The sequence below is a fragment of the Manihot esculenta genome, chromosome 9, assembly GCF_001659605.2.
Source record: "Manihot esculenta cultivar AM560-2 chromosome 9, M.esculenta_v8, whole genome shotgun sequence".
Lineage (NCBI taxonomy): Eukaryota > Viridiplantae > Streptophyta > Magnoliopsida > Malpighiales > Euphorbiaceae > Manihot > Manihot esculenta.
Genome location: NC_035169.2, coordinates 8850596 through 8866501, shown reverse-complemented (window position 1 = coordinate 8866501; position 15906 = coordinate 8850596). Strand labels below are relative to the sequence as shown.

Sequence of the window (15906 nt, the reverse complement as noted above, 5' to 3'; positions counted from 1 at the left end):
ATTTTCAACAGTTAACGGAGAAGGGAGCTTCGGGAGCAATCACAATGAAGTGATGGATGTGATAAAGAAGCCATCTTTATCAGAGACAAACTTGTTTCACTAAAAAATTCATTTTTGTATTAAGAATAAAAAATCAAAATATTTAATTAGAAATAAAAAAAACTAAACTGAAACCTGTTAAAATTAACATTAAATCAAATGGATAACTCTACTCTTCGAAAAAAATTCTCCGTGGATATAGTTTTCTCCAATCTCCTGCCACCAACACCAAGAACACACTATTTATAGCCACCTAAGGCAAGGATAACTCTACTCTTCAAATTACAAGCCAAAGTTATACACAGCTCCTTAAAAACACTATACAGCTACTGAGCTACAGCAACAGCAGTTCCAAAGCTGGAAATTCAAGAAAGTGTAACAAGGAGTTAAAAAGATTAGATGCTGTACTATGAAGAAGAAGATGATGTTAGAACAGGTTAACGACATTAAACATGAAGAAGCAGCTCGCGGTTAATGAACACCAGGAAACATACATAAAACACAGAAATCATACAAGACATTTTCCAGAAGAAAAACACAACTCGCTAATGCCAACTTGTTTCATCAATTGGCAATACACTCCCCAGCACTGCACAATGTAACATTCACCGCCAAGCTTCGACCAGCTCTGTTCTAGGATTTATACAACCTACCAGACTAACTCCTTTGCTCTTCTCTACGGATCCTGGTGCTCGAATCACTGCCTGCTCACTCACCCTTTTTGATCCCTTTTTGAGATTTGAATTACTTGATTGGCTATTTCTGTTCTTAGAAGTTCTTATTTGGACTTCTCCGCTCTTACTTGTAAAGCCACTGTCTAGGCTTTTATTTGTTAATGCATTTAGTTGAGATACAACTTCGCAAGGACAAGTATCGACCAACGTACGATGTACTCCAGGAATGTTCTCAATAAAAGTCAGGAATATTTGACATTCTCTTTCAGTTGTAGAATCATCTTCACTGTTTTGAGTAGGGCTCCCAATGACAGGTTCTTCAGAAACAAATACTTTTTCCCTTTCATTCCCTTCACTGGCCTCCTCATTTGCCTCCGTAAAAGATGGTTGAGAAGAGCTTTGGTGCCCATTTTCATCAGAAGGCTCAAGGCGAGAACCAGGAGCTGATTCTATAACACATTCTTCTCTGTCTCGAAGTGTTCTTACAATAAGAGTCTTGAGGAAGTTCATCACTTGGACAGCATACATCAACGCAGTTAATGGATCTGACATCTGCAAATAAAGGGGAAGAAGGTTAAAAGACAGTTAATTCACAATATATTGATTAAAACTGTATTTTACGGAGACTACCTGATAAATGGATTAGAAGAAATTCAATATTTTGATGTAAGTTTGAATGAAAGAATTTTGACAGTAAATCACATAGGAAAAAAGAAAATGGGTACGCCTCCAAGCTGCTTAACCTCCTTTACGGCTTATTAAGAAATCCTGATCATTTTTCTAGCTAGAGATAATCCTTCAGAAAGATGTTGAACACATACTTTTATCAAGTTTTAACACAAGTCTTACCGAGGTTAGGATAACAATAAATCATCACAATGCAGTTAATCGGATACAATATTTCCAGTTCAAAAACTTGGCAATATATGACATTTACTCACTTGAGTCATGTTTGGTGCAAAAACCATGGCAATGTTACGTGCATTCATCTTGTTTAGATGTTCCAGTTGGGCAACATCAGCCATTAGGTTTATTGCCCAATCCAGCAGAGCAGCCTCTGTTGGAGGAAGGAGCCTTGCTAGCTGAACACATTCTTCCTCTGACTGAGATTGCATTACCTGCTCTTGCGAAAGAGAGTCCAAGACACCGGTTGGAAGTTCTCTGAACCAAGCCTACATAATTTATAAAAATAGAAAATTCATGCAAATTATCACGTGCAACCAGGTAGAATTGTTAAAATAGAGTTCAGAGGAACTCATCTAAAAGGGCAAGGAGCGGACCTTGCAGCCAGAAAAAAACATGATCTTCAATGGTTTAATTGGGACATGATCAGAAAACAGTATTTACCTTTATTAGACCTGCTAAGCAATGCACATCAATGCCCTCTGGGACCACTCCCCTGTTTAATTGTTCTCTAACATACTCCTCCTGGCTGTTCTCCGCATTAATTCTGAAAATTCCTTCTGCCTGTACAATTAAATTTAAAATTGAATGCCGGTTAAATTTGGATAGTTATAAAATCTTTAAACCAGCTTCCTCGTTATCCAGGACAGATTAGTGACCTAGTTATAAAATGCACACAGATGAACTTCTACTACAACTGAATGATATTATACGGTGCACCTAGGAGCTACTCGGTTGTATAATTTCAGCTGGAAAACACAGAGATAAAAATACCTGCAAACCTCCTTCAGCATACAGTTGTCTTTGCATCATCAAGAGTATTGTGGGAACACTATTTCCTCTTGAGTCATATGAAAGCTGCATGGACTCGGTTGAAACCCCAAAAACAGTTGCACTACAGATGAAATACAATCAGTCAATGCTAAAACATTAACTTGGATTCTTGTACACTATCAGACAGAAGAAGCAATCTCTACTCCAGAATAGTTGTAAAGACATAGAAATAAATCGTAACCTTTCTATAACAATACATAGATATAAGTTCAAATGTACAGATTATATATTACACATACATTACTATGAGTTACTTGTGACATTAGAGTGAGAAAGTAAAATCAAAATGAGTCGACAACTAATAAACAGAGACACAGAGTTACGTCTATTAAAGGCCGATGTAGGAGATGGAGGGTGGGGGGGGATAGAGCATTCATTTATCATCATGAAATGCACAAGTTACTCGGACACCTATGTACATAAGCCACAGCATCTTGAACATCTATAGGTGACTCATAAGTAAGAATGTGTGAGAAACAAGGACAATTAAATGCTATGGACACATGGTGTTATCAAGAAGCCACAGCTTATCATTATCAGAATACCTTCTTGTTGTGAGCAGGAATCAAATTTCAAGAGCAGATAGAAGAGATCATGCATGAGCTGGCCAAAAGATATGGGGAGAAAGTGGGCAATTTTAGATGATAGCAAAATGTTTACAAGGAAAGACAATATTTGATCTCCAAAAGGTGCCTTAAACAAAATTTCAGATATGAATTCCAACAGATTTTACCAACTTAACCATCACATAATCAAATAATGATAATCCAGCTGCAACTCAAGATTTGGCTCTATGGCATTAAGCAAATCAGTAAGAGAAAAAAAAAATCCAAAAAAAATATCAAGACACTGTTTATTAGAAGAAGGTAATACAGTTGAGTTTCATCTAATATCTTATGAAGATATTAAGGAATTGCCAGAACTAGAAACTTTGAGAATTTAAGGGGTGTTGGAAAGATTGGTGCAATTTTAATAAGAAATTCAGAAATTGGTAATTTTGATAACAATTGGGAATGCAAAAGTGAAATTTTAGATTAATTTTGTGATCTCAACCCATTCCTAAACGATTCAAGACAGAATGAAATGAAGATTGATATGAGCAATTCAAGAAAGAGAGGGACTAAACCATAAATCTCAACAAACATAGAAAGTAATCAAATCACCACAGAAACTGCAAATAGAAATCTCAAAATGTCCCAAAAAGGAAAGCAAAAAGAAAGTTCCCTTCCAAAAAAACTGACCTTGCACTAGGAGCTCTCCTTGGGACCTCAGGCTCAAACTCAACAGGCAAGCCAAGAAATCCATTGAACCTATCAAAAGTGACATGGGCAACATGCCTGACATTTGTGGGCAACCCAATCTCCATGTTGCAAAGCTCCTTACCTCCAGCAACAGTAACACTACACCCAACAACAGACCTCCTAAAAGCAGCCACCAAAAGTTCAAGAAGTGACAGCTGATCCCCTGCTCTCTCCCTTATTTTCCTCTCAATGGAACTCTCATCAAGCTCCTGCTCCTGTTCCTCCTCTTGTACTTGTTCTGGGTCTATTCCTTGGGCTCTAGTGGGGCTACGTTGAAGTTGTTGGTGTGAGATATCATTGTTGACACATGGTGTGGAAGAAGAGCTTGAAGGAGAAGGGAAGTGAGATGGGGATGATTGGAGTACTTCAGTCATGTTTGGTTTTGGGAAAAAAAGAAAACTTTCGTATCAAAGAATTGAAATCAAGAAATGATTTTCCTTTCTCTTTTTGGGGATTTTTTTTTTAAATTTGGGATTGTGATTAGAGAAAGAAAGAAGAAGATTTCTTTGTGGGCATGTAGAGTTGGATTGAAGGAAGGGCTTTGTGGGTATGGTAGGACGTGACTATCATCACTCTTGATTTCTTTCTTTTTTGTATTTATTCTTTCTTTCTTTGTTTTCTTGGCTCGTTTCTATCTTGGCTGGCTTAGGTATTGAGGCTTCAAGAAGCAAACAGAGAAATGTGTTGGGGGAGAAAGTAAAGCTTTTAGAGAGAGAAAATGAGACATGGGGATGGGTAGAGTAGAGAGAGAAAGTAGGCCAATCTTCATACCTCACCCATTCCGTTGTATAAGCAATCTGAATATACTTCTGTTACCTTTTTAGATCTCTTAATCAAAGCTTAAACTTCAACATTGATCCCTGTAGTTTTATTTATTTATTTATTTTTTTAAAAGGACTGCAACAGAGTTTTGGGGCGTGTTTGCACTGTTCGCAACAACTTCATAATTACTCTTTCCCGTCTACAAAGTCCGTTACAATTTTTAAAAATAAATATTATCATTTAATTCCTAAATATTTTTATTATTAATTAATTAATTTTTATATTTTTAAAAATTTATTAAAATATTCCTATTTTTTCAAAATAATTATTTTATTCTCCTTTCACATAAAACTAAATAAAAAATAAAAAAATTTTTAAAATTTAATTTTATTCTTAAATAAAATTCTTTATTTAATCGATACCGCTATTATTAATAAATCAATTCTATATTTTTAAAAATAAAAAAAATTTTAATTTTTTATTATATTTTTAACTATATAAATATACGAAATAATTATTTTATTAATAAAAATAAAAAATAAAAATATTTAATAAATTTTTGAAAATAAAAAATTGACTTATTAATAATAAAAATATTTATAAATATACTAAATAATTATTTTATTCATAAAAATAAAAAATAAAGATATTTTAATAAATTTCTAAAAATAAAAAGACTGAGATGTTAATAATAAAAGTATTTAGAGATTAACAAATATTTAATAAAATAGTCTTATATAAATTTATATATTCAATTTAATTAATTCTATACCGTTTATATCAAAAATTAATTTTTGAGGCCATAATAGCTAATTTAAGGCAAGTCCTTGTTTAATTAAATTTATTTTATTAATTAAAATATTTGGTAATTTAATTAATATTAGGTAATTATTTAAATATGAAAGGGAATAAGTTTATTATATTTAAAAATAAAATTAGCATATAGATTTTCATTTTAAACAATTTATTTAAAAAATAATTAAAATTAATTTTTATAAAATCATGTATAATATTTATTTTTTAAAAATAAAATTTTAAATAAAAAAATATTTTTAATTATTGTGAGTTTCTTAATTTTGATGAGAGAATAGGTAATTGCCATATTCTCAAATATTTAGGTAAATAAAATAAAATATTTTTAGTCAATATATTAAGTTATAAATTAAAAAATGTATATATAAAAAGGTATAGTTTTTGTTACATAAAAAACAAATGAAAATCGTTAATAAAAAAATTATAAATTAAAGAAAACGTCAAACAAAATCAAATAAAAATAGGGTGAATTTAAATAAAAAAAATTGATGGATTGAATTAATTTAAAATTTTTATTTAATTTTTTATTTATTTTGATCTAGTTTAATTATTAATTTTAAAAATTTTAATTATTTTGATTCGATTTGATTTTAATTAAAAATATCAAATTTATTAGTGATAATAGTATATTATTTTTAATAATATAAAAAGATTATATTATATTAAAGTTAAAATGTTCTAATTAAATTTTAAAATATTAAAAATAAAATATAAAAATAAAAAATTTATTAAAAATTTAAATTAATCAAATCGAATTGAATTGAACCGAATCAAATTGATTTAGTTCAATTTAATTTTTACCTAAAATCAATTTGATTTAATTTTCATAAATACTAAAATTTTAATTTTTAATTTATTTAAATTCAACCAATCAAAATGCTCACCCAAAAAGCATAAAATGAGTACTATCTAAACATTAATATTTTAACATTTAACCGTTATTATTTTATGGAATAAATTATTTTATAGAGAAATTCTGAGGAGGAGGAGGATGCAGTAATTTGAAGTAAATTGAACCTGAAAAGGAAAGGAGAGGAACCAAACAGGTCCTTAGATGGAAATTATGAAACGTGGAATGACAGGTAACCTTAGGAAACTGATGTGAAAAAGAAAAGGTTGTCTTACGCAAAGCCAACTGGTTGTGACAGTTGTAACACCAGTGTGAGAAGAGGAGAGGACCACCTATACATTATTATTATTATTATTTTACTTAATAAAAATTTAATGGAGGAAATAATAATTGATAGATAAAATAGGAGATAATTTTTTATTTTTTATTCTAGAAGTGAATAAATTCAAAATAAATATTTATGACTATTACACTAAATAAATTATTTAAATTCGTATGCCAAATAGGGTAAAGTATAAGATAATTATGCAATTTATATAATTAATGTATATATTATATATAATAAGTTTTACATCAACCAACTATTTAAATTTAATATATATATATATATATATATATATATATATATATAACTTTTCTTCATTTAATATAATTAATGTATATATTATAATTTATCAAATACTTAAATTATAAAAGTTAATATGTTATGTTAAAAAAATAAAAAAATTATTATTTAATTTTTATAATATAAAAAAACGTATTAATTAATTTTTAATTTTTAAAAATTTATTAATTTTTTATAATATTTAACTGTTAAATTATATATTTTTTAAAGTAAATAAATTAATTAATAAATTTTTTTATAATATAAAAATAAACAGTAAAGTTTTTACCTTTAAATATTATTTATTGTGTTATAAACTTTCATAAAATGAGTAAATTTTCTTTAATAGTATGAGAACAACTTTATTATATTATAAAAATTTAGAATATTTTTAGTGAAATTTAGAATATAACCGAAAAAAATTAAAATATAATTAGTAATTAATGAGACTATTTTTTATTTTTTTAATAAAATATAAGTAATTTACGTTTAGTCATTATGATTTATAAATTTTAATTTTAATTAAAGTATAGTATTTAATGACTTAAACTCTATCGCATCTTGTATCCATTGGGAGATAATCGAAAGAAAATACATAATTTTTATAGCATCACCGACAAATTACTTTTGCATCATTTAACACGAGATTAACGAAAAGCAGACATTTGTGAAAAATGATATAATCGAATATCACAAAAGTAAGGTTGAGAAAATCAATGGATAAAATACTGAAAAAAAAAAAAAAAGATAAAGTGAAAGAACAAAGAAAGGAAGACTATGTCGGAAATGGAAAAGAAACACTCACAGCATTATACCGTTGTAAGGAACTGTTTCAAATTCAAATCCTATTTCGAGCAGGCGGCTGTTGTTAAGGTTTGGTATCCATAGACATTATAAAACCCTAGAGCTAGAATCTATATTGAAGATTTTTTCAGAAAACTCAGGTTTTTCTCATTTTATTTTCACCCTTTATTTAGATTCTGTAGAGTGAGAGAAATAGAAAAGGAAATAATTTTTTTCAAAGAAAAAAATAAATTCATTTTAGAGGGTAAATAAAGAAGAGCATGGAGGGAATATCTTATTTCCTAAATTCTTTCTAAATATTTTTGTTTCAAGTGTCAATAATTCCGATGACAACCGATAACAAAATTTAAACTAATATAAAATACGATTAAAAACAAAATGAATCCCAATATTTGAGAGAAAAACATATGGTTTAACTTCAATCCGAATTCCAAATTAGAGAGATTGTTGTTAAGCAATATAAGATCAACCTACATCAAATAAAATTTGTAAGTTTGGTTTTCAAAATACCCTTCATTTCTTCTACCGACTTCTCCCTTTTTCCTCTACCCTAATTGTATATACAATAATAATTTTATAATAAATTTTAATATGATGAATTCTATTTAGATCCATTATAATATATGGTTATTATTTAGTTATAATTGATTTCCCCCAACTTTAAGCATTTCGTGAGGCGAGACCAATCACCAACCGCACACGCAAATGTACCTTGGCCGCCTAAGCACGTCAGTGCTAGTCCCTCGCCCGACTGGTCAATAGCTTGTCAGAATTGATGCTTAGAAGCCTTGGTCCCTCCCTTTCTATCATCCTCTTTAGGGGATTTCCTTTCACATCGCTACATTGATCTGACTCCTGGAATCACAACAACTGATATTGAAAATTATATATAATTTTCTTTCTGAATTTTACAATTAATTATAAACTTATTAATTTTATCGTTTGTTCATCTCTTCTCATTAAAGAAATATATATATAAAAAGAGACAAAGCAAGTCACAAATATTAAGTGATGAATATGAAGAATGAGATTATAATTAATTATAAGATTGAGAAATGAAATTATTACATAGTTACCTTAATCAAAGACTAAATAACAATTGAATTTTAAAAAATTAACAAAAAATCAAAGAAATGGCAAATAACCAAATCAGTATTAGTGATTAAATTAAAAAAATTAAATAGTAATTTTTCTTTAAAAATTTGAGCTCCGAGAACTACATTATTTCATTATTCATAATCCAATATAGGTGATTACCCTTTTTATTTTGAAATTAAATTAAGGTATCTACCCAGCCTACAAAATTCTAATCTCACCTGGTTTGATTTCCATGCATCTTTTGGAAACTGAGTATAAAATATTTTGTCCGGGAGTTGACAGAAACTTCGATTTTTTTTTTTTTTCCGTCATAAGACAGAAACTTCGAATTAGCACTAGAAAGCCGTCGCAAGGCAGCTAGGTTTAGTTCACATCACAAACTTGATCATTACAAAGAACTCGGCTCGGCAGGTTACTTCCCATCTCAATCAAGCCAAGTTTGATCACGTTTATTTGTCCAATAAATCAAAATAACTTTTTATTGCATTCTTTAAAAAATAAAACAAAAAAGAAAAGAAAACACTCTAGCCCTCGGTTTGTGCAGTGGTATAATAGCATCATAAATAAAGCAAGCACTTACTCCCTCACTGCTGTATTGAAAATTAAAATGCCAGGCAATCATCAAGTGGAGGAATTAAATTACCAAAAAGGACAGCATAAAATTTTTTCCTCAAAGGAAAGACAACATAATTCAATGCCTCTGAACTGCATATCATCAGAAAAATAAGATTTTTCAGCGAGGCAAATTCGGTACGGGCTCTAGCAATAGCCAAATGGCCTCAGCCATATTTCGTAATCAAAGTGTCTGCTACTTAAAAGCGAAGTATCAAGTAATTCCAGAAGGCATACGATTGTTGATACCGAAATTTAAAAGGCCTATATTGCCTTCCATCTATGCATACAGACCGATTTGCGTCCCACAATAACCATATCAGGCAAAATACATGAGTTTATACTAAATAGATCATTACTACCACAACACAATTATCACATTGCTCTGTTTACAGGCTCTAGAGCTTCAACAGTAACAACACTATTTCCTCTGATTACCTGCAACAAGAAAATGATACAATTAACATGAGGATAATTGACAGTTTAGTTATTTAGCAAGCAACAAATTACAAGAGAAACTGTCTTACCACCATGCCTATGTCATTTTTCTCATCACCATTCACCTCCACAGTGTTGTCAACCACCAAATTCATGAATTGATCAAATCCACGAAGTGTTCCAACTACCATCCTATTTGCATTCAGCTTGACTGCATAAAAACATAAATAACATTAGCTATAAAAGAAAAGGGATGGAGGGGAGTCGAAGAAGAGGGAGTCACATGACATTAACAACCTCCATCCTAGTGCCTATTTATACTGCTTATTTAATTCTTGTGTGCATCACTAGCATATATGAAAGAATGCAATAATACCAGTTTAATCAATAAAGCATCCACAGATGACTTTCAATAGGCCAAAAACCCAGGTGGCCATTAGTTGAAGCTACAAGCCAATTTTCAACAAATCGGGGATAACATTACAACACAACTAAAACCCTGTTGCCAAATTTATATACAACACACTAATATCACAATGCTCAAATAGGGTTTGCCCCTTTCCTAAAACAATGTAACTACAAACAAAGGAACTGACAGAAACTGTAGATTCAATTACACAAGGGAAGAGGCCCAAAGGTTGACAGCACATCCCTGAATAAAACAAGATCAAGTAATTCCACAAGGGGGTTTACAGGTCAAAAATCTCAAGGCAAAGCAGCAGGGCACTATAGTACATGTTACCAATTGAATGCTTTCTTGAAGCAAACATCTCCCTCCTTTTCGCATCCACGAACAAAAGTAGAAAACAAAAAGTGACTACCACACCTAACCAAGTTGAACTTGAAAAGTTCATGATAAAAAGATTTTGAAAAAAAAAAATTCTTAAATCAATACATCCCCCCCCCCCCCCCCTCTCTTCTCTAAACGAGCACTTCCATATACATTTCTTATGCAACTTAAATCCAACCAACATTAGAAATCTTCCTTCAGAGAGCATCCAACAGTCCCAAGATCTTGAATATCTCCTTTTGACATGAACGCAAAATTTATCCCCAGCAATCTCATTCAATATATGAATTCTAAAGCAGTGGCAGCACCATCGCCTCCTCCTACGAATTCTAAAACAACTGCAGCGCCTCTGCCACCACCACCTCCACCTCCTCCTCCTCCTTATTCTGTTATTCACTACAGTATCTCAACAGTGTAGCAAACAAATTTACATGTCTACAGTACACAATCCAACGCACATGAGATACTACTATTAGCATATCTGCAAAATTTCTACATTTTTATCAAGACAACCACTGACCACACTCAATTGGATACACATTCCTAATAAAAGTTTGGCGATAGGGATTTCTTTATATGTTAAAAATTGGAGTATAGCCATTAGCGACTCCCAAAATTCTTTACTTTCAAGCAGATTGTGGAAACAGAATCCCATTTCGCTTGAAAGAAAACACATGCAAACAAGGAACAATTATACACATTTAACATTTTTTTAAAACATTTCGATGTTACAAATGAAACTTTTATTCAGTAAGTGCAAATTGGAAATTAAGCACACCATTCTGTTGCTAAGCTTAGAAACGACGTTAAAATAATTAAGCATAAAACCTGGCTTAAACCCTAAAACCAATGAACATAACACTTTGAAGAACAAAAAATTGCGAGTAACAAGAGCGAGCAAAAGCAAATAGATCAAGGAGAGTGAAGAGAGCTTACTTTGAAGCTTCTTGTCCATGTACCTAAAAACCACAATAAATAAAAGCAAACACAAATTAGGAATTCAAACGGAAAAATAGAAGAACAATGGTGATTAGGTGAACTTAATAGCATTTGTAAGAGGACTTACTTCTTGAGATCTGGAGGCTGGCCGGATCTGCTCATGATGAGTTGCCTTGACGGAGCGTGCTTTGCGACTGGCGAAGAAGCAGAGAGTGGGAAAGAGAAACGGAGGAGATGCTCAGGGCTTAGGTATGGCTTTGTGCTCTATTAAATAGTAGAAAAATCTTTCAGAAAAATTGAAACTGAAAATAATCTTCCGACGTCGTTTCGAAGGCCAGGCCATGAACATAATGGAGGCCCAATAAAAGAAAGAAGAAAAGATCAAACTTCACATCACTAAGCTAAAAGGGTGAGGAGTAAATATTTGATTAATTCGGTTTAAAATTAAATTAAATTAATTTTAATTAAAAATTAAATTAAATCAGCTTAATTTAACATGATTCAGTTTGATTTAATTGATTTAAATTTTTAATAGACTTTTTATTTTTTATATTTTATTTTTAATATTTTAAAATTTAATTAAAATATTTTAATTTTAATATGATCTAATCTTTCTATATTATTAAAAATAATATATTATTATTATTAATTAGTTCAGTTTGATTTTTAAAATTTTTTTAATTAAAATCAAATCGAATCGAAATGACTGAAATTTTTAAAATTAAAAATCAAATCGAATTAAAATTAATAAAAAAATCAAACTAAAATTTTAAATTAATTCCATTTTATAAATTTTCCAGTTTAAATCAAATACTATTCCTCCTAAAAAGCTAGCAACATATTGAGGTGCAAAGAGAAGGTACCACTAGGCATCCATCCAAGTCACAAAGGTGGGCGGTTAGGGGTCAAACTCATAGTAGCACCCAAGCTAGAAGTTGTCTGTGCTTTGGAAAGAAAAATCCAACAGCCTTGTAAAAAATCTATGCCTCTGAAGGTCAACTGTCCGAACTACGGATGGATTGGGAGATCATGGAGATGCTAAAATTTTGTCCAAATAAAAAATCTTTCCAAAGTAAACAATCAAATACTGCATTATTCATGCAGCCCTAAATGATGGTAGATAGCATAAAGGAAAAGCAAATAAGTCTTTTAAGGCACTCTCTCCATACAAGTTGAATTTATCAAAATAAAATAAAAATTTATAAAAACTATATTTATCACAAATTAAATTATAAAAAAATAAAATCTGTCAAGTTGAGAGACTGACGTATTTTCTTATTTTTTAAATAGAAAAAGTAGAAGAGAAATGGATATTGCTCTAAAATAAAAAATAAAAATAAATAAAACTCATATTTTTAAACAAATAAAGAAAATTATCTTCAAAAAGTTATCATTCTGCATATAAAGATAATTATTTCGTACAATTTTGTCAAAGTATAGCGTTGACGTAATTCAGTCTTTGTGGTTCCAATTTCTACGGTCAACTCGTCCTTTTCCATATTTTTTGTTCCATCTTTGGCCCAACCCACAAGGCCTGCACTTTTTATTATTCTCCTTCTCTTCGGAAATTTTTCCAATTTTCCATGTCAACTCCTGCGTCTTGGTTTCCTATTCTTCATCTAGAATTTAATTTTAATTTTATTCTTAATTTCTTTAAAAATTAAGTATTATTATATTATAACAAATTTATAATTTACGATTATTACTCCCTTTATTTCACAAACATAGTTTTTATAGTTAATACTTATATGAATAAGAAAATACAATTAATATTATTAAAATATTGCAATTTTTTATGATATAAGAAGAAGCACTACTTTCTTTCAAATTATAAAATTTAATTAATAATTAAATAATTTTTAATTCGATAATGTATAAAACAAATGATTCTGATTTTAATTTATAATAAATTTCATAATTTTTATAAATAAAAAAATATAAATAATTAATAATATAAGTATAGATATTATGTGATCACCGTTGGGCCACTGACTTTTGGGATGTAATTGAACTCTTACAGAGAGCCAAATTCAAAACCTATTAGAGTCTACTATGCAAACTAACCAATTAACACGCAATCTAACTCACAATCGAGCAGATCGGTCTGGCCGGGATCCGAATTCATCAAAAAGTAACTCAATTCATCTCATGTGATAGAAAAGTAGGAGAGCAAACCCAATTATGCCACGACCTTATCAGTACGAGCGTTGGAGTGGAATTAAATGATCTTTTCACATGGTGATAAGGCAGGTACATCCATACATACGTACAACTTTGTCTAATAGCAACAGATGATACTGTAAAAAGATTGTGGTTATACGTTATTAGAGAATAAAAAAAAAGTAAATAAAAGAGAAAAACGTTAACTATTCGGACTAAACTTATTTATTCATACAAAATTTCTACCACTTTTTGAATCTCAAATCATCATTATGCGTAATTGAAAGTGCGAAGAAGATTTGCAAATATCCATAATACATGGTAGAAATGAATGATATGATCGATATTGTTAATCACAAGTCAAAATCCTAAGCACTATAATAACAATATGAGGTTGGAATTTAATTCAATCACAAAAATGATTTGATGCTCTACCAAATTTAAAGGTTGAAACTTCATAATCTAATTATCAAAACTCTTAATTGCATCCTGTCCTCTAGTTTCAAGATGATTTGATTAAGGGTTTACCAATCATCACTATGCAATAGTGGGATAATGGTAGATACCCAAAAAGAAGCATGAATGAAAAATGAAAGAATTATTATACATCTGAATTTTTAAAAAATTGATCAGTTTATTTTTATTTTTAAAAGGCTAAATTAAAACATTGTAAAATTAAAGTTTTAGTTAAATAATATAAATATTTAAAATTATAAGAGTTAAATATTTTATTCATAAAATAATATTATTATATATTTTTTCTTTTGTGAATAAGAGGAATAGTACAAACTTAAATTTAAATCTATAGAATAATTTATAATTTTTAATTACCAAATCAACTCAGGCTAAGCGTGTCATAACTTCATTGGTCTACATTCAATTTGATTAAATTGAAATCTTAACCATTATTGATAAGTCAAAGGAAAATGAGTACAAGAAGGCGAGTACACTACTTCAAAGAAAAACCAGTCATTATCACGGATTTCATTCTCTGTTGAGACATTCCCTTTTAATATAAAGTCTTCTCCTCCATCTCTCACCACTTTCATCTAACCATCTCCAAACTCTCTTGCCTTCTCCTTGATCTCAAAAACACCAAAACTTCTTTGTAAAAAAAAGGGGGAAATGCTAGGGAAAAAGATGGTTTCTTTCAAGAAACTTGCCAAGAAAGTGAAGGTTATAGCAAGAGGTGGTTGTGATGATGAATCATCACAGCAAGAATGTTTGCTTAGAGAATTTGCTGATGGTACCTCAGCTTTAACAAAAACTCCAACTGGGTTTTTTGCTGTATATGTAGGAGATGAAATGGAAAGGTTTGTGGTTCCAACTAGCTTCCTCAATCATCCACTCTTCAAGATGCTGCTGGAGAAGTCTTACAATGAGTTTGGCTTTCAACAAAGGAATAAGCTTTTGGTTCCATGCAGTGTCTCAACTTTTCAAGAAGTTGTAAATGCTGTTCAATGCTGCAATGGGAGGTTTGATTTTGGAAACTTGGTTGAGGAGTTCATATAGAAAATAAAAGCAGATTACAAAACTTGGGTATGTAAACTAGATATACACTTTGCTCTAATCTGCATGGTTGGGCTAATTTTTGTCATATAAATTTGTGTCATAGCTAGAGTGGAAGAGAGGTTTCTTTTTTTTTTCTGGGTATAGTGTGTTTCCTGGAGAATGACTGAAACTGTAGCAGTAGCATAAGAAGAAGAAAGCTTGATTTTGACAAACTTGTAACCATATGGTGTTATAAAGATCGATTTTCTTCATCCTGCCTTTTACTTAATGTCTCTCTCTCATTCTCTTCTTTAGTTATAACTTCTCTTTGGAATATGAAATAATTGAGAAAGATTTCGAACGAATATTATGTGGCAAACGTAAAATAAAACAGAAAAATCATTCTAAGTGGTCCAGTCCTTTGTTCATTTTCATTAAGGAGGAAAAAAAAAAAAAAGAAACGTGGATTGTAGTAAAGGGCCACGTAATTTGAATGATATTATGTATAAATCCTTATTTTGGTTTATAATTTATTATATTGATTTCAATTTTCAACTAAATTTCTGTAAATAATTTATAAATTAATAGATCCAACTGACAATTTTTACTTACTCGAAAGTTTGAAGAAGTAAAACATCTGACAAAAAGAAGTAGCAGAGGTTCCAACAACTCGTAAGTGAAGAATGCCCTGCAAGCGTCCAAAATAAGCATGTATGTCTCGAGGCCAAACGCGTGTTTGACCCTTCCATAGTTGTTACCATCATCTCGTAATTTTCCAATTCGGAGAAATTCCC

General features: G+C 30.3%; 3 protein-coding genes across 3 annotated transcripts; 1 reads left to right on the top strand and 2 right to left on the bottom strand.

Annotated features, from left to right (window-relative positions):
- Nucleotides 1-425: 425 nt before the first annotated feature.
- Nucleotides 426-4561, bottom strand: LOC110623080 (rho GTPase-activating protein 5). The gene is made up of 5 exons (XM_021767945.2): nucleotides 3692-4561; nucleotides 2391-2511; nucleotides 2061-2180; nucleotides 1655-1885; nucleotides 426-1265 (listed from the first exon to the last, which is right to left on the bottom strand). The coding sequence occupies exons 1-5, from the start codon at nucleotides 4123-4125 to the stop codon at nucleotides 645-647; spliced, it is 1527 nt and encodes a 508-aa protein (XP_021623637.1). The 5' UTR covers nucleotides 4126-4561; the 3' UTR covers nucleotides 426-644.
- A 4729-nt stretch (nucleotides 4562-9290) lies between these two features.
- LOC110622096 (probable small nuclear ribonucleoprotein G) lies at nucleotides 9291-11740 on the bottom strand. Its single transcript, XM_021766479.2, has 4 exons — nucleotides 11589-11740; nucleotides 11459-11481; nucleotides 9822-9943; nucleotides 9291-9732 (listed from the first exon to the last, which is right to left on the bottom strand). The coding sequence occupies exons 1-4, from the start codon at nucleotides 11621-11623 to the stop codon at nucleotides 9670-9672; spliced, it is 243 nt and encodes an 80-aa protein (XP_021622171.1). The 5' UTR covers nucleotides 11624-11740; the 3' UTR covers nucleotides 9291-9669.
- A 2894-nt stretch (nucleotides 11741-14634) lies between these two features.
- LOC110621865 (auxin-responsive protein SAUR22) lies at nucleotides 14635-15448 on the top strand. The gene has a single exon (XM_021766139.2). It carries the CDS (start codon nucleotides 14747-14749, stop codon nucleotides 15131-15133), a length of 387 nt encoding a protein of 128 aa, XP_021621831.1. The 5' UTR covers nucleotides 14635-14746; the 3' UTR covers nucleotides 15134-15448.
- Nucleotides 15449-15906: the final 458 nt, after the last annotated feature.

Bases quoted from the DNA above. Each gene is read 5' to 3' on its own strand.
- LOC110623080 (XM_021767945.2), bottom strand. From the start codon at position 4,125: ATGACTGAAGTACTCCAATCATCCCCATCTCACTTCCCTTCTCCTTCA. The intron at 2,512-3,691 runs GTCAGTTTTTTT...TTTCATCTGTAG, and splicing joins AGGAGAGCTCCTAGTGCAAG to TGCAACTGTTTTTGGGGTTT. The intron at 1,886-2,060 runs GTAAATACTGTT...TAAATTATGTAG, and splicing joins GCTTAGCAGGTCTAATAAAG to GCTTGGTTCAGAGAACTTCC.
- LOC110622096 (XM_021766479.2), bottom strand. From the start codon at position 11,623: ATGAGCAGATCCGGCCAGCCTCCAGATCTCAAGAA. The intron at 9,944-11,458 runs GTAAGCTCTCTT...GTTTTTATGCAG, and splicing joins CATGGACAAGAAGCTTCAAA to TCAAGCTGAATGCAAATAGG. The intron at 9,733-9,821 runs GTAAGACAGTTT...TTCTTGTTGCAG, and splicing joins AAAATGACATAGGCATGGTG to GTAATCAGAGGAAATAGTGT.
- LOC110621865 (XM_021766139.2), top strand. From the start codon at position 14,747: ATGCTAGGGAAAAAGATGGTTTCTTTCAAGAAACTTGCCAAGAAAGTG.